Source organism: Podarcis tiliguerta (genome assembly GCF_965153285.1).
Source record: "Podarcis tiliguerta genome assembly, chromosome: Z".
Lineage (NCBI taxonomy): Eukaryota > Metazoa > Chordata > Lepidosauria > Squamata > Lacertidae > Podarcis > Podarcis tiliguerta.
In genome coordinates this window covers 12,771,434-12,792,975 of record NC_139553.1, presented here as the reverse complement: position 1 = coordinate 12,792,975, position 21,542 = coordinate 12,771,434, and the positions used below count along the sequence as shown (strand labels likewise).

The 21,542-nt window shown below is 46.7% G+C and overlaps 3 protein-coding genes across 3 annotated transcripts in view; 1 reads left to right on the top strand and 2 right to left on the bottom strand.

Moving 5' to 3' along the window:
• LOC310669651 (E3 ubiquitin-protein ligase RNF183-like) overlaps window positions 1-21,542 on the bottom strand; it is a 172,787-nt gene that overhangs the window by 93,024 nt on the left and 58,221 nt on the right. The window lies entirely within an intron of this gene.
• PNPLA7 (patatin like domain 7, lysophospholipase) overlaps window positions 5,640-21,542 on the top strand; it is a 113,686-nt gene continuing 97,783 nt past the window's right edge. The window contains exons 1-9 of the mRNA XM_083423416.1: window positions 5,640-6,332; window positions 7,441-7,603; window positions 8,678-8,817; window positions 10,688-10,775; window positions 11,299-11,390; window positions 11,921-12,084; window positions 12,355-12,427; window positions 12,564-12,629; window positions 12,914-13,124. Of these exons, the coding sequence (XP_083279542.1) occupies window positions 7,463-7,603; window positions 8,678-8,817; window positions 10,688-10,775; window positions 11,299-11,390; window positions 11,921-12,084; window positions 12,355-12,427; window positions 12,564-12,629; window positions 12,914-13,124 (975 nt within the window). The 5' untranslated portion in view covers window positions 5,640-6,332; window positions 7,441-7,462. The remainder of the gene's footprint in view (window positions 6,333-7,440; window positions 7,604-8,677; window positions 8,818-10,687; window positions 10,776-11,298; window positions 11,391-11,920; window positions 12,085-12,354; window positions 12,428-12,563; window positions 12,630-12,913; window positions 13,125-21,542) is intronic.
• Window positions 20,081-21,491, bottom strand: MRPL41 (mitochondrial ribosomal protein L41). The gene has a single exon (XM_083424154.1). The coding sequence runs from the start codon at window positions 21,072-21,074 to the stop codon at window positions 20,667-20,669; it is 408 nt and encodes a 135-aa protein (XP_083280280.1). The 5' UTR covers window positions 21,075-21,491; the 3' UTR covers window positions 20,081-20,666.

Genomic DNA, 21,542 nt, shown 5'->3' with positions numbered 1-21,542 from the left:
GCATTTCACTGTGGGCTGGGGTGGTGGTGGCATAGACATGTGACCCACCAATAAAAGTACGGTGGTACCTCGAGTTAAGAACTTAATTCGTTCTGGAGGTCCATTCTTAACCTGAAACTGTTCTTAACCTGAGGTACCACTTTAGCTAATGGGGCCTTGTGCCGCCACCGCACGATTTCTGTTCTCATCCTGAAGCAAAGTTCTTAACCCGAGGCACTATTTCTGGGTTAGTGGAGACTGTAGCCTGAAGCGTATGTAACCTGAGGTACCACAGTAGTTGCTGGGCAGGCCTGTACTGCAACCTTAGCAGTGGTTTATAGGCAGCTTTCCATGATGATGCATCTTCTAGCCATTTTGGACTAGAGCTTAAATCAACTGAGCCCTGCCAGCTGGGCCTGATGGGTGTTGTAGTCCAAAGCAGTTGGAGGGCACGAGATTAAGATCATAGGAAGAGACTGCTGGATCAGGTCAGTGACCCATCTATTCCAGCATCCTGTTCTTACATTGGCCAACCTGATGCAAAGGACTCAAATACAAAAGCACTCTACCCACCTTTGGTTTCCACCAGCTGGTATTCAGAAGCCTTCCTGCCTTTGACAGCAGGCAGATCATAGAGGCATTGTGGCTAGGAGCCATTAATAGCCGCCTCTGTGAATTTGTCTCTAATCACATTAAATTGGTGGCCATCACTGCCTTCTGCGGAATCAATGCTGTGGAATGCTAGTTTAGGCACTCCTGACAGTGGCCAATATTTCTCTGCCCTGAAGCGCCCCCAATTTGAGTCTATTTTTCAAGACTTATCAGTCAAAGGAAATCATTGCTTCTTGGGTATACTTGAATCTGGCCAGTTATTTCTGTGTTTTGTACTGAACAAGGGAAATGCGTCACTTTTCTCTCCCACCAAAGGGATACTTGAGTGGCTAACAGAAGAGCAGGATAAGCAGAGAAAAGAACAGCTGCAGCTATCAAAACTCAAAATACATACAAGAGAGTTCTGAAGTCAAGACCTTTTTGTTTTCAGTGCATCCTCCCATACAACTGTATTTAGTATATAAACATCATTGTCTCTTCCATCTCATTTTAAAATTGTTCCACATAGGCTTTGTGCCTTCCTCGCAGGTGCCTTCATATCTACACTTCCAAGCAGCAGTAGTTTGCTCCACCTCATATGTACATAAGCCAATCTTTACTGATTGCCCAACTTATGGTTGTTCATTGAATTTTGTGTTAAAGAGACTGAAAGGAGGCCTGTGTTAAGGGTGTGGCATTTCTGCATTTGTGAACTGGTGTATTTAATGCAACCTTTGCCAACCTGGGAGTTGTTGTCCAAAATGTACTAAGAGGGCACCAGGTTTGCAAAGGCTGATTGGTCTTTACCTGTGCTCCTTGTATAACATGTGCATCACCTTCTTTCTGCCCCATGCCTGTTGTGGGTCGGTAGGGAATGGGTTTCTCCTTTTGCATGTGTATTTTAAAACACCTACAAGCACCAACGCTACAAATCTGCTAAGCACTCACACTTGCCTTGTTTAGTTTGGACGGTTCTGCTGCCTGAATTCTTCCCATCCAAAAAATGTCCCCATGGGACTGCTTCCTCACACAATAGATTTAGGAGGTTTTTTGCATGCATGTTCTAGTTAAGTGTGAAAGCAGCTCCACCCTGTAACATGTTTTTTATGGCTTTGGTTCATAGGATTGCTCTCCCGGTGCCCCTGCAGCTCCTCTAAATTTTTAGGATTTGTGGCCAGTGTGGTGTAGTGGTTAGAGTGTTGGGCTAGGACCTGGGAGACCAGGGTTGAAATCCCCACAGTGGATGTCACAGTCACTGCCTCTCAACTAATCTACCTCACAGGGTGGTTGTGTGGGGATTAAAGGAAGAAAAGGAAAGCCATGTAATGCCACCCTTCGCTCCTTGGAGAAAAGGTGGGATATAAATGCAATACAGTTATAGAAGCCACAAGTAAGCCACTGTGAGCAATTCAGGTGAACACAGTAAGTACCATATGGAAATTAATATGTGCATTTGCTCATGAAAAGCAGGCATTGTCCTTTTCCACTTTTGATCTGATTTGCATCACACACAACAATGTGAATATTTACCTATTCACCATATTTACACAGTGCCAGTGTGGTTAGAGTGTCAGACTAAGCCCGGACCAGGTTCGAATCCCCACTCAGTCATAAAGCTCACACTGGGGTCACAGTCTCAGCCTAATTTATCGCACAGGGTTGCTGTATGTGGATTAAATGAGGAAGGGGAGAGCCATGTACACTACCTTGAGCTCCTTGGAGAAGGGGGGGGAGTATAAATGAAATCAATCAAATTAAATTGTCTACGACATTATTTGAAATTAATGGGGAGTGGAAGACTCCTAAAACATTTCGCGGATGGGCTGAAGAAGCCGAGACACCGAAACTGTCCAAAATAAACAAGACCCATTGAAACAGGTGGGACATGTGGCTCTAAAACATCAGCACATTGATTTCCACAAAAATGGAAAAATGGAAACCCGCCCCCCCCCCCACTATAACTTAAGGAAAACCATCTTAATGATAAAACGTACAGTATGAGAGAAACACAATAGATAATAATAAAACAAATTTATTGAGAGGTTGCCTTTGTTTTTTTACACTTTTTGAATGCCAATCCTCTAATCTATTCACCATACTTTAGAGTTTGGGTTTTGTTTGTTTATTTTTTGCTTTGCTGCTCTTTTCTCCCACATAATGTCATTTATTTCCCTCCTTTTCCACATCGGCCACCTGGGGATTGTAAAAATGAAGGCGTTGGCTCGGTGTTACGTCTGGTGGCCTAACACGGACGATGCCATCACTTTGTGGGCTGCCTCCTGTCAAGCATGCCAAGAGTCAAGACCTGCACCGCCGGCAACTAAGGGCAACACCTGGGAGATGCCCAAGGCACCCTGGTCGAGGGTGCACATCAATCTTGCCAGCCCCTTTCACGGCCAGACCTTTATGGCAGTGGTGGACGCCTGTTCCAAATGGCTGGAGGTGGCCCTGATACCCTCCACCACTACTGAAGCTGTCATCCGGGTGCTGCGAGGCCTGTTTGCAACTCATGGATGTCCTGATGTCCTCATCTTGGACAACGGACCAGTTCACGTTAGGCACCTTTGAAAGGTCCCTCTTGGGGCTGGGCATCCACCATGCCCTAATGGCACCATTTCACCTGGCCAGCAACGAGCAGGCAGAGAGAATGGTGTGATGAGGAAAAGAGGCACTGGAGCACCTAGAACAGAGGGACTGGCATGAGCGGGTCCCTGAATACTTGCTTGTGCAGCACATCACCCCTCATGTAGCCACAGGGCAGAACCTGACTGAACTGCTTATGGGCCGCCGCCTCAGGTCTCTGCTTGACCGGCTGCACCGGGACTTTGGTATGGCCAAGCCCCCAGGCTGTACTAACATGCCATGGTCCTTTATTCCGGGGAATAAGGTTTTTGCCTGGAACTTTGTGGGATACATTCCTTGGGTGTCGGCCACAGTAGTGGGAGTCAGGGCCCCCCATTCGTACCAGGTGGCACTCCAGAACGGACACCTGTGGCGCTGGCACATAGACCAGCTAAGGCACAGGGTTGGGGATTTGGACATTACCGCTGTGCCCCCAACTGTGGCCCCAGCTCCAGAGCAGTTGCAAATGGAAGCCGAGGCTCCACCTACATCTTCCTCACAAATTGAGGGCATGGAGCTGAGCCAAGTCATTTTGGTGGGTCTGCCTGGCTCTCCAGAGATTCGGACCACCGCTGTGCCTGACCGTCCACCGAGTCCGCTCATGGCAGTTCCTTCGACAGCAGTGGAGCCAGGGAACGTGGGCTCAACGCCACATTTGGTTCCATCACAGTCCCTGCCGGAATTGGGTGGCCACCCGGACTCTGGTACTGGCCCTCGGCGGTCTGGCAGGGTTTCCAAGCGCCCAGCTTATTTAAAAGACTATGTTCACTGGACCAACTGCACATGTAAAGCTGTATGGTGAATAGGGTCAATTAATATAATAATAATAATAATAATAATAATAATAATAATAATAATAATAATAATATTTTTTTATTTATACCCCGCCCTCCCCAGCCAAGGCCGGGCTCACCTGGTAATATGCTTATGTGCCTTACTGAAACCAATAAGGGTATTGCTGTATGTAATGGAACCACTATGATTGTAACTAATGCCTTATCTCGGTGGGGAGGGGAATTATGTGTTGAAGTTCTCACCCTGGCCACCAGGGGTATTGTGTATATAGTTTTCACTCAGGTCCACATCAGTTAATTTAGGTGGGAAACCCTGGGTGGTGGTTGTTACAATGTTGACAGCTGGCTGCCTATAAAAGCAGGCCAGCTGAGCTGTTCAGTTCAGTTCAGTTCCAGCTTACTTATAAAGAACTACTTGGAGAAATCTCTGTGTTGTCTGCTATGTTCACCCACTACTTAATATAACTTGCTTTATTTTTTCTTGACGAAAGATGTATAACAGTCTTGGCTACAAAGTATAATAAAATATTAATAAAATTATAAACACAGACACACAACAATATATCAACACACTGGAACACTGATTTCCAACAGGCCTACACCATGCCGAAAGTCTGTGGAGGGGGGAAGTTCTAGTGGGGTGGCTCCCAGGCCCCATTTGAGCTTCCCAACGTGGAGCCCTTTTATTGCTTCTATCCTTTTTATTTAAAAGTATTTTTATTGATCTTTTAAATAAAAATATAACAATTAAAGATGCAGCTCACTCATAAAGTTCAAGAATCTGTAGTAGAAAAATATCAGACCCTCCAAATGTCCCTATTTTCCAGGGACAGTCCCAAATTTACAGAAGATGTCCCAGTTTCTGATTTGACCTCGGAATGTCCCACTTTTCCTTAGGACTTCCCTATTTTCACTGGACAAATGTTGGAGGGTATGGTAGGATGTTCCTATTTTCATCAGAGAAATGTTGCAGGATATTGAGTTATCTGACCCTCAAGCCATCTAAAGGCAGTCCTGTATAGGGATTTTTTTAAATGTTTAATTTTTTTTATTATGTATGTTTTTTATGTATATATATGAAGCCTCCCAGAGTGGCTGGGGCAACCCAGTCATATGTGTCGTATATATAGTAAAATTATTATTACGGAATAGGATGTCCCTACTTTCATTGGAGAAATGTTGGAAGGTATGAAATATGCAGTAAAACAAAAGAATGGTCAGGGTTGGTTGGGGGAAGGGTACAATTAGAAGCAAATTAGAAGCACATTTATATATTTATTAGCAAGAAGTAGATGCCATGTTTTGAGTTCAGACATTGGTGTATATAGAGAGGGATATCTGGCGAGATGTGGGATTTTCATCTGTATTTCCATTCAGTCAACAGTAGACTTCTGAATGCTAGATGTGGATTCTAAATTGTGCGGGTCATCTGCTATACATTCTGTACACCTAATTTGACATCCTGCCATATGACAAAAAAATTGTGTCCTTTTGTCCTCCTGCTACTCTTTAAACAGGCAGGTTTCCCCCCCGTATGGTTATTCCCCACACTTCACTGTGCCCTGTTTGAGGGTTGTCTCAATAAAACAACCGCTCTCTGACCAAACTGGCTGGCAGTGCTCTAGGTGCCACGTCATACCCATTTCCCACATTTGCTTAGTACAGTACTTGATCGCTTCGGGCGGGCAGCGCCATCACTTGGGGAACTCCCTGCCTTTTGAGATCAGGCAACCTTCGTTCTTCCCTTTTCTTCGGCGCTCCCCAGTCTCTTAAAAAGTTGGCGCGAGTTTTTAACGCGCTGCACTGTTGTCTGCATTAACTAGGATTGTGATTTCCCCCCCCCCCTCGATTCTCTGCCGTTTCACCTTTTTGCAAACCGCTTTGAGGGATTATTTTTGTGTAAAAAAACGACAACACAATCAGGTGGTGCATTCAATTTTATTAAACAAACAAACAATAAAACAATACAAATAAAAAAAGAATTGTTTTAAATGTTGAAACCCGCCTTATGGTTAAGGACGGAAAATAACAACATCGGTGGTGGTGGTGACGATGGTGGAGAGAAAGGCGGCCCAAGTAGCCGGGCGAGTGAGCCCTCCCCACAATGGCCACCTTCCTAGACCGAGAGAGGAGGAGGAGGAGACGCTTCAGGTCGTCTCAGGCCTGGAGAGGAGGAGGGAAAGGCCGAGGGGGCGGCGGCAGCGAGCGATCGTCCTGACCCGGCCTCGCCTTCCCTTCCCCGCCGCCGCCTCGCCTCATTCACTCCCCCTCAGAGGCGGGGAGAAGATTGTGGGGTGGCTGCCGCGTTTCCGCTTCGCCTCCGTCGGGAATCGGGACGGCCGTGAGGTGGGACATGCTGTGGTGCTGATGGGGAGGCTGAGAGGGGCTTCTTCACCCTCGACCCACGGATAGCCTGCGTGGGTTTTTTGTGGGGAAACGGGGTGGGGGTGGAGGATTAAGAGACGGGCCATCCCACCCACCCCTGCACATCTTATGTGGGGATTTCTTGATGTCTAGTATGTGGGGGGATGTGTGTTATAGTTTTTGTTTGTTACCACGTTATGTATTTTTGTGTTTTAATATTGCAAAAGCGCCCTGTGTTCCTCGGATTAAGGGCGGTCTAGAAATGTCATAAGTAAAAATAAAATAGTGCGGGGCTCTGCCGCGTGAGGAGTGCGTTGAAAGAAGGGGAGTTTTAAAGCCTCTTTGTCGTGGATTTCAGGGTGACTGAAGTAGTTGTGTGTGTGTGTGTGTGTGTGTGTGAAGGATTAAGGAATGTGTGCCCCCCCCCCCGCTTCACACCCATTATCCATGGGGCTTTATTTATTCATAGGGTTCTGCTGTACTAGGGTGGATTAGGAGAGGGACTTTGCAAGTCCTCGTGGATTTGAGGGCGGCTGTCAAGTAGTTTGTGTGAGTGTGTGTGGGATTAATTAGGGGACCCCCCCCCTTCCAAACACAACTTTCCCACCCACAATATTTCAAGCTTCTTTATGCCCAACAGATGGGGGGTCTGCTGTGTTGAGGTAGGTTAAAATAGGGAGATTGTAAATCCTCACGTCCTCCAGGAGATGGCTTTGAGGGTGACTGTGAGGTAGTTTGTGGGGTGGAGGAGTATTAATTTTATTTTGTTGGGGGCGGGGAGGAGTGTTGAGAAGGGGACAGAGCCTCCTTCTGAGTGCCTCTTCTTCCAAACATACTCACATAACTTTACAGTTGCCCTCAATCTACCATATTTTCTGCAGGTTGTGGAGGATACATAGGTGGGGGGGGAGGCTCCCTCTTTTAACCTGTTGCTGTTGGGGATAGAATGAGTTAAAAAGAGGGACTTCTCCCAACCACCTGGAGATAGATTATATGGAATTAAGTGTGAAGTTGATGCATGATGTGTGTGTCTTAATTCGGAATGTCAGTGTTGCTGACTCTGCTTTTCTTGTGCTTCCCTTCCTTCCAGACCAGGATGAGTGTCCACTAACATGGCTCTGCAGTGTAAGATTCAGACCTTGCAGGTGGTTGACACAGAATACAGTGCTGATGCCGTAGAGTGGTGCCCTGTGGAGGGCTGGCACAGCATCCTGGCATGTGGCACCTACCAACTCAAGAAACCTGACAGCAGTGTGAGTGGCCCTTCTTTCTGGCGTTGCCTATGCAGTGAAAAGAGCTCCAGGAGTTTCAAGTTAACAGTTCCTTGAAGCATATTTTGGGGGTTGTTGTTAAGGTGCTTTGATGTTAAGGCTTAGGATGGATTGTCTATAACTTGTTTTCTCATTCTTCCCACTTTTGGCTCATCCACCTCAAGTCCATGCAGAATGAAAAGTTGATTTTGCTTGCATACAGCAGTATTGGGGAACCTTTGGCTCTCCGAAATGTTGCTGAACTACAGATTCCAGCAGCCCTAGCAAGTATGGCGAGGGATGATGGGAACTGCAGTTCAGCAACATTTGGTGGGCCAGATATTTCCTATGCCTGGGATACTGTCCTTCTGATTCAAAACCTTGCTTGGGTCAAAACCCCATTTCTAATCCAACACTACTAAATAGTCCAACAAGAACATCAGATACTATAGTATTAAACTAACTTACCTGCTGCTGTATTGTTTTAAACAGGATCCAGCTAGATAAAATACTGTATTGTCGAAGATAACCAACCACTCAAAACACATTAAGATTGTAGCTTAAGGTGCTCTTAAGGAAACCATTCTTCTTTCATCCCCTCTTGAATAAGAGTATGTGTGATATTGAAGTTTCTGTTGCAGGGATTAATGAGATAATATTGAGATAATGTACAAGAAAAGACTTGAACACTGTAGATATGCTAAGTTTTAATCATTTTGACAGGAAGTGTATAGCACTAGTAGTTTTTATTCAGGCTGGAATAAAATCGGTTTTCCATCTCAATTGGTTTTCCATATCTTGGCTTGTCCCAAATAACTCCCAAATGTGTTTAAGTGAGCTGTTCACCTCTCCTTCCCACCTAGGTGTGACAGTGGCCTATGTCTTCTTTAGCAGAGGTGACAAGAGCAATGGGGCAAACTTCCTGAGGGGATTGATGCACAGGAATCTCTTATGTTCTCTAGCTGTGCAGTTGATGGGTAGTTCAGGGACAGCAGGTAGTTGAATGTGGGAGAGAGGAAGAGATGGGGTGAGGCAATGTCTCAAAGTGATAGTTTTTGATTTTGCTTCCCATTGCAGGCTGGTGAGAGCCCTGAAGGGAACAATGAGCCCCATGTGCGCCTGGGCCGCCTCTACCTGTATTACTTTGGAGAACAAATTTTCACACCACTGACTGAGATCCAAAGGCTGGAAATGGCTGCCCTGCTGGACATTAAATGGTAATGCTGGAGACAGAGGTCCAGACCAGCACCTAAGCAATTCTTCTGCATGTTGTTTGGTAGCATATGCAGGGCTGTCTTAAGCATATCCAGCACCATGGTGCAAAGCTCCCTCCGCCCCCCCCCCCAATTTCCCAGAATTTTTTAGGGAGGACGGCACTGCTGGCAGGGCTGAAGGAGGCGGGCAGTGGCTGGGGGGCGGCTCCTCTGGTGGGGAAGAGGCGGAGGCTGGACTCGGCGCCTCCCGGCTCAGCTGTCTGCTTTGTGCCGCAGTGGCCACGGCAGACGGAGGCTCTGGGCACAGCACTGCTTTGGCGTGGCATGGCGGAGGTGGGTGAGGGTGGCGAACCAATGCTGGGGGCGGCTGCATCCAGCCTTCACCATTTCCCTGGTGCCCTCCAGAACTTGGTGCCCTGGCACCCCACGCCACTAGCCTCTATGGGTAAGATGCCCCTGAGCATATGCAAAGAGTTTTTTTCCCTTGGAGGGGAAATGACAACTTTCTACTGAGGGCACGATACCCTTTCACCAGCACTGGATTTGTGGCTCCCTGAACCACCATTGGAGAAAATGTTGGATGTGGGCTGAAGGCTTGTTTCTCCCATAGACTTTAGCTTATGGCCTTGGTCATGTCATCCTGGTTTGGTTCCCCATCTATAAAATGGGAAGAGCAGTGTCCAACCTTGCAGTATTGTTGTGAGGGCAAGCCTGTGGCTAAATCAAAGTACCCCTTTCTATTGAACCCTTGTCACCACTACACAGTGCTTTTTAAAAAGAAAAAGAAAAAAGGTACCGGTATTCACCATGAAGTTGTTACAGTAAGTGCCACACATTTAACATTTTGGGGGAAAGGTGCCAGTACTGCATACCCTTGAGTACCCTCAGAAAAAAAGCACTGCTGCTACACCTTAACAGTGATGCAGATCGGTGGTCTTTTTCAGCCTATTTGCTCAGTATGATATCTACTGAGCTCAGGACATGAAAAATTACCACAATCCAATACAACTGATCATAAATATTACATTACAATATGAATATTATATAGGCAGGTTACAAAAATTAAAATAAGTATGATTTGTAATAAAACAGGAGGAACAAGAAGCTAGACAAAAAAAATAAAAAAAATAAATGTATTACCGTATTTTTCCATGTATAAGATGAGGCAATCCCCCCCCCAAAAAAAGCTTAACAACTCTGGGCAATTTCCCCCCATTTCCTCAATTTTGAGTCCCCCAAAATAGGAGTCATCTTATACACGGGGGTGGTGTTATACATGGTATATACCGTATTGTCCTGAAAATAAGCCACACTTTCCCCCCAAATTTTGACGGTGAAAAGTTAAAGTGCGGCTTAAATTTGCGACCCTACAAAAATTGGCTTTTACTATATCACTGCTGAAACAGACATATGGTAAAATGGAACAAAAAATGTTTTATTGCCAATTTGTGAGCTTGAGACTGTTGTGCAATTAATTCTAATGCCATTCACTGCTTTCCCCGTATTTTACAGTGCGGTATTGATTTTTTATTTGCATTTACGGTGCTATGAACAGGTGTTTAACCCACTTGCGGGTCCTTTCTAGTACGCATAGGATTTTCTTCTACATTTGCCATTTATGGGTGTGAGGGCCTGCGGAATTTTAAGGGAGCGGCTTTATATTTGGGTACATTTGTCTTCCCCACCCCCTTGAATTTTAAAGGTGCAGGTTATATTTGTGTGCTGTTTATATTTGGGCCAATACAGTAGATCTCTTATTATACTGCATTTGAAATGGAGATGAAGTGCTTAAACACATGTTAATATTTCATTTCTGAAGAGAGGGCCCAGGGACTTACTCTTCTGAGGTATTTATTATTCATTCCTCTTCAAGGTGCCACGTTCCCATTGCAGAACATCCTGTTCTGGGCACTGCAAATGCTAAGGGAGCAGTGGAGCTCTCCCGCTTAACAGGAAGTGAGGTAAGTGAACCGGAATTGAGATTCATGGTTAGGGTGTGAGCCATAGCTATGCAAAGCGGTTCATTTTATAGGTGATATAGGATATAGCTCTGTGTGGTCATTCCACTTCAGCTTGAGTGTATTTTCATGTTAGGAAAGGTAATATAATTGGGGGTGCTGACTTTATGTTGCAGGCATTGAATAACTGGGCATTGTCTAAGCACAAGATTCTTGAGGACAAAGGGACAGTAAAGAGGGAGAAGCAAGGGACAAATAGAAATGTATTGTTATTATTTATTTAAACAAAATACAAGGGTAGTTGAAACTGCTGCAAAAACCTTGGACGTGAAGGCTGGCAGGTGAATAGGACTTGAGAGAACAGTCTCTCTTATTCACAGTGACTGAAATTGTACACATGCTCTGAATTGCCTGAAGAAACTTAATCTGCAGTGGGGTCCAGCTGTGTTTTCTTAACTGAGTGTTGGATCTGATGTCCCTCCTTGGGCCTGTCTGGCCTTGATCAGTTTTCTTTTCCCTTCAGTAGAAGAGCTGCAAGCTGGAACCATTGTGCAGCGCTGACCTGGGAGCCGAATGCCTTGCCTTATCTCTTGATTGGTCCACAGGACGAGGGCAGCGGTGAGCAGAGGCCAGTTAGCTACACATTGCCCCATTGCTAGCATTGCTGTGTTTTAAAAGTTGAACAAAATCCCTGCTGTGGGAGGACTGCCTGACAGCTGTGTCTAATGGGAGTCTGCATAAGTTTGTGCCTTGAGTTTGCCTTTCCATGCTCTGTTTTGGGGCTTTGTAAGGGATCTATACGCAGTCACCGAGGGCATATGTATTTCTAGTCCCCTACTCTTTTCAGCCTATTTTCTGCCCACACTGAACAGAGCAAGGCCTTGCACTTCTCAGAGTGCATTACCCCATTGCCTTTATCTTATGAATCAGGAGCCTTTATAGTTGCTTGCATTGCTGTTTGGGCTGTGGGTATGTTGGGAAAGGCACAGCTGATCTGGGAAATGCTTTAAAATCCAGTTCTCTTCTTTTAGTGATGGTTGTGATGGTTTCTGTGGAAGATTTAAAAAGGATTGGCCTTGTGCACAGGAAATTCCCCCTCCTGCTAAAGACTAACCTGTCCTTTCTATTTTGCACTATTTCCCTTGTAGTGGCTGCCCACTGCAGTTGATCAGCAGTGATTCAAAAGGGAGGCTGAACTTGCTGTCCATTGATGAATCTGCCTCCCTGCACATATTGGAACAGTGGAAGGCACATGACTTTGAGGCCTGGATTGCTGCATTTGACTACTGGAACACATCTATTGTATATTCAGGTCTGCATCCGATGGCGGTAAATGACACATGGGAAGTGCTTAGTTTTTTCTCTAATGCTCACCAAACCACTATTGCTGGCAATAATGTTGGGTGATTTTTATGCTTCATGTGCATTAGCAGCAAGGCTTGAGCTGGGAAACAAAACATTTCCTGCCTTTGGAGGTTTATCTTCTAGCCTTGTGGAGTGGCTCTGTGTCACAGGAAAAAAGTGTCTCATCTCCAGCTATCTATACCGTCACACAGCTTGATCAGTTTTCTCTTTGTTTCAGGTGGAGATGATTGCAAGCTACGAGGATGGGACATCCGGAGCAGCCCGAGAGCTCCCATCTTCACTAGTGAGAGGTAAGCAGTAGCCTGTCAGGTGAGGGTGTATTGCTCATCTTTCCTCACTGATTGGGCAGTTGTCTCAAGCAGATTTAAACTGGTGCATCTGATGAAGGTTCTTGCTGCCTAACCTTTGACTTGCATTCTGTGACAGGCATTCAATGGGAGTGTGCAGTATTCAGAGCCATCCACTCCGGGAGGATCTGCTGGCCACAGGAAGGTGAGTTTCCCTGAGATATATCTTGTTATGTACATTTGTCTGGGTTAGCAATAGATGAGTGAGCTGATGGTTGTTTGTGTGTGTCTGTGCTAGAGACTGTGGCAACTTATGGATGGGATCCTGGGTGCCTGAAAAAGAGCATGGTTTGGTTCTAGCTTGGCCTTTGTCTTTATTGATAGCCCTGCAACAGTTAAGTAAGGGCTAGCTAGGAATCTGAAGTCCTCTATTGTACCCTTGAAAAACCACCTCTTATGGATTTCTGAGGACCGCTTTTGTTTTTCCAGCTACGATGAACATGTCATGCTGTGGGATACCCGGAATATGAAGCAGCCACTGGCGGACACCCATGTGCAGGGTGGAGTTTGGAGGTTAAAGTGGCATCCAACACAGGAGCACTTACTGCTGGCAGCCTGCATGCACAATGGCTTCAAAATCCTCAATTGCCAAGGCTGTATGGGTGAGTGCTTTGATCTTGGTAGCTGGCACCTGGGATGTGTGAGAAAGGCTCAGGGGCTGGCTGGAGCCATATACCTGTGTTTTTAGTGCCTTCTTCTGGAGTGAAAGACAAAAAACAATTTCCAGAGTATATGAAACATTCTTATTCTATTCAGCTACCAACACTCCTAACTTCATCTTGCTGATGAGATCAAATGCTTAAATAATACTCCCAAGGATCTGGTTTGGTGTTGATCCGTGCTGTTTGCTTGGAGACGCTTGAAAAGGAAAATGCAAATAGGTTGAAGAGGATGTCATTTATACATTCTACCTGAGAATAAATAGCTGGGCAGAATACCGTTTCATAAAAACATGATTTATTTTTCCTTAATCAGTGGAAGGTAATATGGTGTAGCCATTAAGTTGTTCCTCCTGCCCAGCAGCAAGAAGAGATGAAAAGTTTAATTCTTGCTAAAAACAGTAGTTGAGAGATAAATTATTTCCTATTTTACTGAGGAAGCAGGCTTAGTCGTTGTCTGAGGACTATCCCTGCCTCCAGGTCTGGTCCTGACCGGATGGATACTGGAATCAGCAAGGGACACCCACACGACCTGAAGGTGCTGCTGTGCAATGCCAGGTCAATGATCCATAAAACCATTGTGATCCATGACTTGATCGTGGATGGAGGATTTGACCTGGCATGTGTAACAGAGACTTGGTTGGATGAAGCAGATGGGCCTGTCCTTGCCGCTGCTTGTCCACCAGGTTTCTCTTACGCACAGCAACCCAGGCCTTGTGGGTGGGGAGGGGGGTTGCAGTGATTTTTAGGAAGTCATTAGTTTGCACCAGGCGTCCTATTGGAAAGACCCAGTTCTCTGAGCGCATGTTCTGGAAGTTGGGCAATAGGGGCAGTACAGGATTCCTTTTGGTGTACCAACCTCCCTGATGCACCAAGGATTCCCTGCCCGAGCTGCTTCAGGTCGTGGCGGATGTTCTCCTGGAGACACCTAGTTTGGTTGTCCTAGGGGATTTTAACATCCATGCCGACACGACCTTACAAGGGGCCGCTCGGGACTTTGTGGAAAGCATGGCCTCCATGGGGCTGTCCCTGAATAAGTCTGGCCGAACTCATAGCCGCGGGCATGCCTTAGACCTGGTGTTCACCTCTATGGATGTTGGTGATCTGACACTAAGTAAAAGCGAAACCAAAGAAGTGCCATGGTCAGATCACTTCCTGGTGCAACTGGACTTCTCCGCGACCCTTCCCCTCTGCAGGGAGGTGGGACTGATTCAGATGGTCCGCCCCCACCACTTAATGGATCCAAATGGTTTCCAGAGAGTGGCAGAGGATGTTTTATCCCATGTTGATGGCCTTTCAGCTGATTCCCTGGTGGCCCGCTGGTATGTGGAGTTAACCAGGGCTATTGACTGTTTGGCTCCAAAGCACATCTCCGATTGCATGGAGCCCGGACAACCCCGTGGTTTTCCATGGATCTGAGGGCAATGAAACAATTGTTGAGACGGCTAGAGCGCCAGTGGCGGATAACCCATTCTGAATCTGACTGGACACGGGTTAGAGCTCCATATCGAGCCTACCAAGTGGTGATAACGACGGCGAAGAAGACTTTCTTCACCGCCTCTATTGCATCTGCGGAAAACAGCAGCAGGAGACTCTTTCAGGTGGTTCGCAATTTAGCAGAACCACCTGCTCCATTAGGGCCCATTACGGGCCACATGATCTCCTGCAATAATTTTGTAAAGTTTTTTTGCAGATAAAGTCGCTCAGATTCGAGAAGAGGTAGACTCCACCGTGGGAGCAGGGCGGGGGCAGGAGAGTGCTAGAGTCCTGTCTAGTCAAGTTGTGTGGGATCAGTTCCAATCTGTTACCCCCGACGATGTGGACAGGCTGCTTGGACGAGTGAAATCAACCACTTGTCTCCTTGATCCTTGCCCATCCTGGCTTATAAAAGCTAGCCGGGAAGGACTGGGCGATGGGCTTCGTGGGGTGGTGAATGCTTCCCTCCGTGAGGGAGCTTTCCCAGACCCGCTGAAAGAGGCGGTTATTAAACCACTTCTTAAAAAAACATCTTTATATGTGGCCACGATGGCCAACTATCACCCAGTCTCAAATCTTCCATTCTTGGGCAAGGTGATTGAGCGAGTGGTTGCTGAACAACTCCAGGCACACCTGGAAGAAGCGGACCATTTGGATCCCTTCCAGTCGGGATTCAGGCCTCATCATGGGACTGAAACTGCCTTGGTCGCACTGGTTGATGATCTCCGGCGGGCTAGGGACAAAGGTGAGAGCTGTTTCCTAGTTCTGCTGGATCTCTCAGCGGCGTTCAATACCATCGACCATAACATCCTTCTGGACCGTCTTGAGGGGCTGGGAGCTGGGGGCACTGTCATTCAGTGGTTCCGCTCCTTCCTCCTGGGCCGTGTTCAGAAAGTGGTGGTGGGGGGGGTGAGTGTTCAGAGCTCTGGGCTCTCACTTGTGGGGTGCCTCAGGGTTCTGTCCTCTCCCCCATGCTTTTCAACATCTACATGAAGCCGCTGGGACAGATCATCAGGGGATTTGGGCTGGGTGTTCATCAGTATGCGGATGATACCCAGCTCTACCTCTCTTTCAAATCAGAACCAGTGAAGGCAGTGAAGGTCCTGTGTGAGTGTCTGGAGGCGGTTGGAGGTTGGATGGCGGCTAACAGATTGAGGTTGAATCCTGACAAGACAGAAGTACTGTTTTGGGGGGACGGGAGGCGGGCAGGTGTGGAGGATTCCCTGGTTCTGAATGGGGTAACTGTGCCCCTGAAGGACCGGGTGCGCAGCCTGGGAGTCATTTTGGAGTCACAGCTGTCCATGGAGGCACAGGTCAAATCTGTGTCCAGGGCAGCTGTTTACCAGCTCCATCTGGTACGCAGGCTGAGACCCTATCTGCCTGCGGACTGCCTTGCCAGAGTGGTACATGCTCTGGTTGTCTCCCACTTGGACTACTGCAATGCGCTCTATGTGGGGCTACCTTTGAAGGTGACCCAGAAACGACAACTAATCCAGAACGCGGCAGCTAGACTGGTGACTGGGAGCGGCCGCAGAGACCACATAACATCAGTCTTGAAAGACCTACATTGGCTCCCAGTACGTTTCTGAGCACAATTCAAATTGTTGGTGCTGACCTTTAAAGCCCTAAATGGCCTTGGTCCAGTATATCTGAAGGAGCGTCTCCACCCCCATCGTTCTACCCGGACACTGAGGTCCAGCACCGAGGGCCTTCTGGCGGTTCCCTCACTGCGAGAGGCCAAGTTACAGGGAACCAGGCAGAGGGCCTTCTCGGTAGTGGCGCCTTCCCTGTGGAATGCACTCCCACCAGATGTCAAAGAGAATAACAACTACCAGACTTTCAGAAGACATCTGAAATTTTTGGAAGCCGCCCAGAGTGGCTGGGGAAGCCCAGCCAGATGGGCGGGGTATAAATAAATTATTATTATTATTATTATTATTATTATTATTATTATTATTATTACTTAATGCTTGACTCGTAATGTAAGCCCTTAGAGCAGGGGTTGGCAAGCTTTTTGGGGGGTGGGCTGGTTCACCTCCTGGTGCGTTGGGGTGTGCGTGCGTGTGTGTGTGTGTGTGTGCATGCGCACACGGCAGAAGGGACTTCTCTTTCCCCCAGCCCCTCCCGTCCACCAGCCTACCTAGGGTGCTGCCGAGAGGCAGAGGCTGGCGGCGTCGGTGTCAGAGGAGGAACGAGCAGCCCAAAGGACAGCTTTAGGGCTGCTCGTTCCACCGCTGCCGCCACCCTCTGCCACTCGCAAGGGCAGGCACAGGAGCTGCGCTTGGCAGAGTAGAGGCGGTGGCGGCAAACAGCTTGCTCCAACGAGGGGCTGCTGGAAATGCTCTTGGCCAGATGAGCCCAGCCCCCTCCCTTCTCTTGGCCATGCGCAGCCGCCATTCACCCATTGGCCAGGGCTTCAAACCTTAGCAGGCGATTAGCCAGCGATTTGCTAAGCCAGGAGGAGGAGGGAGGAGATTCTGCTGCAATGAGGGAGAAGGGGGGAAATGTTGGCTAGGGGGAAAATGGCGCCCGGGCCCGAGAAAACCCCCACAGATTCCCCTCACCGATCCATGGAACTGGCCATGGGCTGTATCTAGCCCATGGGCCTTAGGTTGCCAACCTCTGTCTTAGAGCATTGTGGTAAACTGGAGTAAAAGCTTATTTAATAAAATTTAAAACTGAATATGGCTACCATTGTTGGAAATGGTGATTACTTATGCAACTTAATTGTCATCTAACTTGTGTCTGTCCTTTCCTTTCTTGTCCCTCAGTGGAGAACAAAGAGGAATGCACTGTTCTTTCCTCCTATATCTTGCATAATTCCTTGGCTTATGGAGCTGATTGGTCAAGGCTTTCTCTGAGCAACCCCTTGGAGCTATCTGCAGCGATGCCTGTAGTTCCTATGGAGCAAGAAGCAAGGCGAGTGGATCTCAAAGCCCAGAACCTGAAGATAGTTTATGAATCCCCTACAGCCACCTTTGATGTGGTGTTGGAGGAAGAAGATCAAAGCCCTGGCTTGCCGATCCAAGCAGAAAGTAGCTTTGACCTGCTGGGACCACATACTGATGAAAAAGGTTCAGAAACCAAAGCCCACAGTGAAACAGACTTGGTCAAAGTCAAAAAAGAGACCAGCCTCTTAGCAACATGTTCTTTTTATGATAATGTCCTACATGTTTGGAAATGGGAGGCTAGCCAGACTGCCACTTTGTCCTGAACATTGGGCTAATTAAAGTTGTGGTATGCCTGCCTTTTTCAGTAGCAGGCCTTTTTAGTACTAGGGTTTGAAAGACAGATATAGATTTTTGGTAGGAAGGCCCTGATGGAGTTCCTATCACCTCTTCTATATCAGATTTCCAGCTTTATTCCTGGGAGTCTTTCATTGCTCTGAGAGCTTTGAAGACTCCTCAGACATTTCAGGGATGTGTTCTCTCCCTTCTCCATCCATTTTATTCCTTGCTGCAGAAATAAGATGATTACACTGATGAAGTTCTCTTATTCCACTATATATTCTACAGACAGCAGTTCCACTTAGTTTGGGGTTAAAGTAGGGTTTCCATATTTCAAAAAGTGAGAATCCACACAGAAAAGTTGTTGAGCTTTTTTCGGGCCAAAGTTGTTGAGCTACTTTTAAGGGAAATTGACAAAAACAACACTGCCAACCTGGGTTGCCATACGTCTGATTTTCCCGTGCGTTTAAGCGATTTCCGCCTGGAAACTGTTTCTGATGGCCAATTACCGTCTATGTCCGGAAAATTCTGGATGTATCGCAACCCTAGTTAAGGTCTCTCTCCCTATGTAATCAAGGAGATCTAAGGATGAGCAAAAAGTTGTGCTATCATCTATTCTCTCCTATTTTTCCAGTGAAGTAAACTTGACCTGCTATCTATTATGCAGCAAGGAAAGCTATTCCATACTACTTTGCCCCTCTTGGGGTAAACACATCCAGGCTACTTTACTCTTGACACCAGCTGAAAATAAGTGGCAGCCTGTGTGTGTCTCTTATCTTGCCTCATTGTTCAGTAGCCATCTAAATGGAGAACTCTTCTCAGTTAAGAACTTGAGGAGGGAGGGGAAATGCTAAAATACAGAGCAGCATTTGTTTCATGCTTCTATTGTCTACCTCCCCCTTACAGGAAAGGCAAAGTATCACTCTGGCTTTATGCTTCAGGTTTGGTTGAATATGTTACTGGGAACACATAAGCTAAGGGGAAAAGGGATGCAAATTACTCATGCATTTCCATATCACAGAAGTGAACAACACCAGCAACAATCAGTGCTAAGAGTGGGGTACTTGCCTGAAACCCTGATATGGCCCTTGCAAGTTTCTCAATGCTGCATAAATTCATGCTGAAGGAGACTTGTAATTTGAGACACTACAATGTAGGGTGTTTGTGTATAAATACGCACATCAGTATTGTAAACAAAATTAAAAAATATTTTTGATCTTTTTAAAATAAAGAGTGATGTCTTTTGTTGGTTACAACCTTCCAATTGTTCATTTTTTTTAGTCTTTGGGTGTAGGACCTAAATTACTGTGGATGTTGGGGATATGTTTGTATTGTTGCTTGCCACCACATGATGCCTTAAAAGGTAAAGGGACCCCTGACCATTAGGTCTAGTCACAGACAACTCTGGGGTTGTAGCGCTCATCTCGCTTTATTGGCCGAGGGAGCTGGCGTACAGCTTCCAGGTCATGTGGCCAGCATGACTAAGCCGCTTCTGGCAAACCAGAGTCAAATTAATGCTATAATTTTTATTTTATACATTTAGATATTGCCTTTATTGCATTATAAAACCCAAGGTGGCATACTTATTTCCACTCCTTCAGGGCCTCACCAAAGTCTTGTGTGCTTTCAGACAATGTCTCATGTGAGGCATTAACCTGCAAACTACCGGTAGTTCCTTGCTGCTGCAGAAGCAGACTGGCCCTTTCCTCCCTAATGGAGCAATGCACAGCAAGCCAGGCTTAATTCTGCTATTAGTGTGAGACTTGTATGTTGCTCAATGAACCAATGGTGTAGCTGGCATTACTGCAACTGTAGTGGGCATCAGTTTTGATACCACATATTTTAAAAATGAATAGCTTTTTTGCATTTCTCCACTTAATTCTAATTTAGATTCAACAGTCTACTTACTATAAGATAGCTCTGGTATTTTAACTGTAAATGATAATAAACTATATTTGGTGAGGCCAACGCTTCCACATTAAAAATAAGCCCTCCCATAACAATAATAATGGACTCCCAAGAATTATTTTCAGGAACACTGCTTCTAGAGCAGGATTATCCCATTGTTCAGTAGATTGTGTCACTTCAATCAATTCAGTGGTCAGGAAGATATACCCTGAAGGGCTTTCCTGAATAGGCAGCTTACCTAGTTGAAAGTTTATTGCCTGCTATGTAGCAAAACAAAGGTTTAGAGCCTATACAGCCATTTTGTGCAGAGAAAGAGAATGAGCCTCCACATTTTATAAACTCTTTATTTAAACAAAAAGATGATCAGTGTTTGCTGCCTGCTTCCTCAGTCTCTTTAATATCTATCCATGATAAGAGGCCTAGATTCACAAGCTATACATGCCAACTTCCAAACAATCCAGTAAAATTGTTCCACTGAGTAGCATTTCCAAAAACAACGGAAACGAAAACCACCAACACTTGGAACTTGCATAAATTCTTCCTGCTCTGCTTGCATGACTGTGTCCACAAGATTTGGTACGTGTGTGGTGTTTCCCTTATAGTTTTCCAACACAGCAGCTGTCAAAACTGTGGGGCTCTTCTGGCTTTCTACATTCCTTGCTTGCTCGCCCAGACCTCTGAGATGACTCAAGCATCAATGAAAAGAAAGCAGGAACTTCTTGAAGATACCCCAGACTTTCCACTTAGTTCCAATCCTTTGGTGTCTTGCTCCTTTTAAGAGCTGAAATGTTTTGCGAAGAGTGAATGCTTCAAGTGTTTTTTAAAACTTTTCTTAAACATTTTGTTGCTTAATAAATGTGTGGAAGCCCCCCCCCCCTTCACAGCAGCTTTCCTTCCACTTGCAACGCCGTCCTAGCGCACGAAGTTCTTGGGGAAGAGCTGAAAGAGTTTGCCTTCCTGGGTCGGCTCGAAGCCGTACTTCTCCAGCTGCTGCAGGCTGAAGGTACCGGCCTTGACGTCCTTCTCGATCTTGGAGGCGACCGTCTGCTGGAAGAGGGTGCGGGCCGTGAGGGGCTGCTCGCTGCCGGCGGGGGCCCGGTAGGAAACGTAAGGTTTCAGCTTGAAGCCGCTCAGGTCCGGCACCACCAGGCGCGGCACCTTCTCCGGCACCAGCTTAAACTTCCGGTTGGAGGTTAGGTAGCCCAAGGGGTGCGCGCCGCGGCTCTTGTAGAAAGTGCGCGGGCCCCGCTTGCTGGTCCATGCGGCCGTGCGGTCTGCGCCGCGCACCAGGCCCCGCGTCACTTCGCTCAACAGCCCCATGGATAGATAGGCAGGTGCTTGCTAAGGAGAAATGAAAGTACCTGAGCCTCGTTGATCTCCGGCCTACTTTACCTCACAGCACTACTCCACCTTCTCTCAGTCACACATCAATGCCGCTCGTTCTCATTGGCTAATAAGCACATAGCCAATCGCTGTCTTCCATATTTTCATTTCACCAATTAGGGGATCGGAGGGGAGGTCCAATTCTCTGACAGGTTATTGGAGGGGAGGCTCGGGGCCAATCAGAGTCAACATTTACTTAAAAGGGTCTCGGCCTGGAGGTTTCTAGGAAGGAGGGGACGCACAAGGATTATAACCTTAAGGATGATCGCCATTTTGATTGGCCAACGTGACTTCTCTACTTGGGCTGATGGGAAATGTAGTCCCCCAAAAGTCAGAGAGTGCACAAGCTTGTGAAAGGTGTAGTACGAAACTTTCTAGACGGAAATGACGTTAAAACCCCCAAAC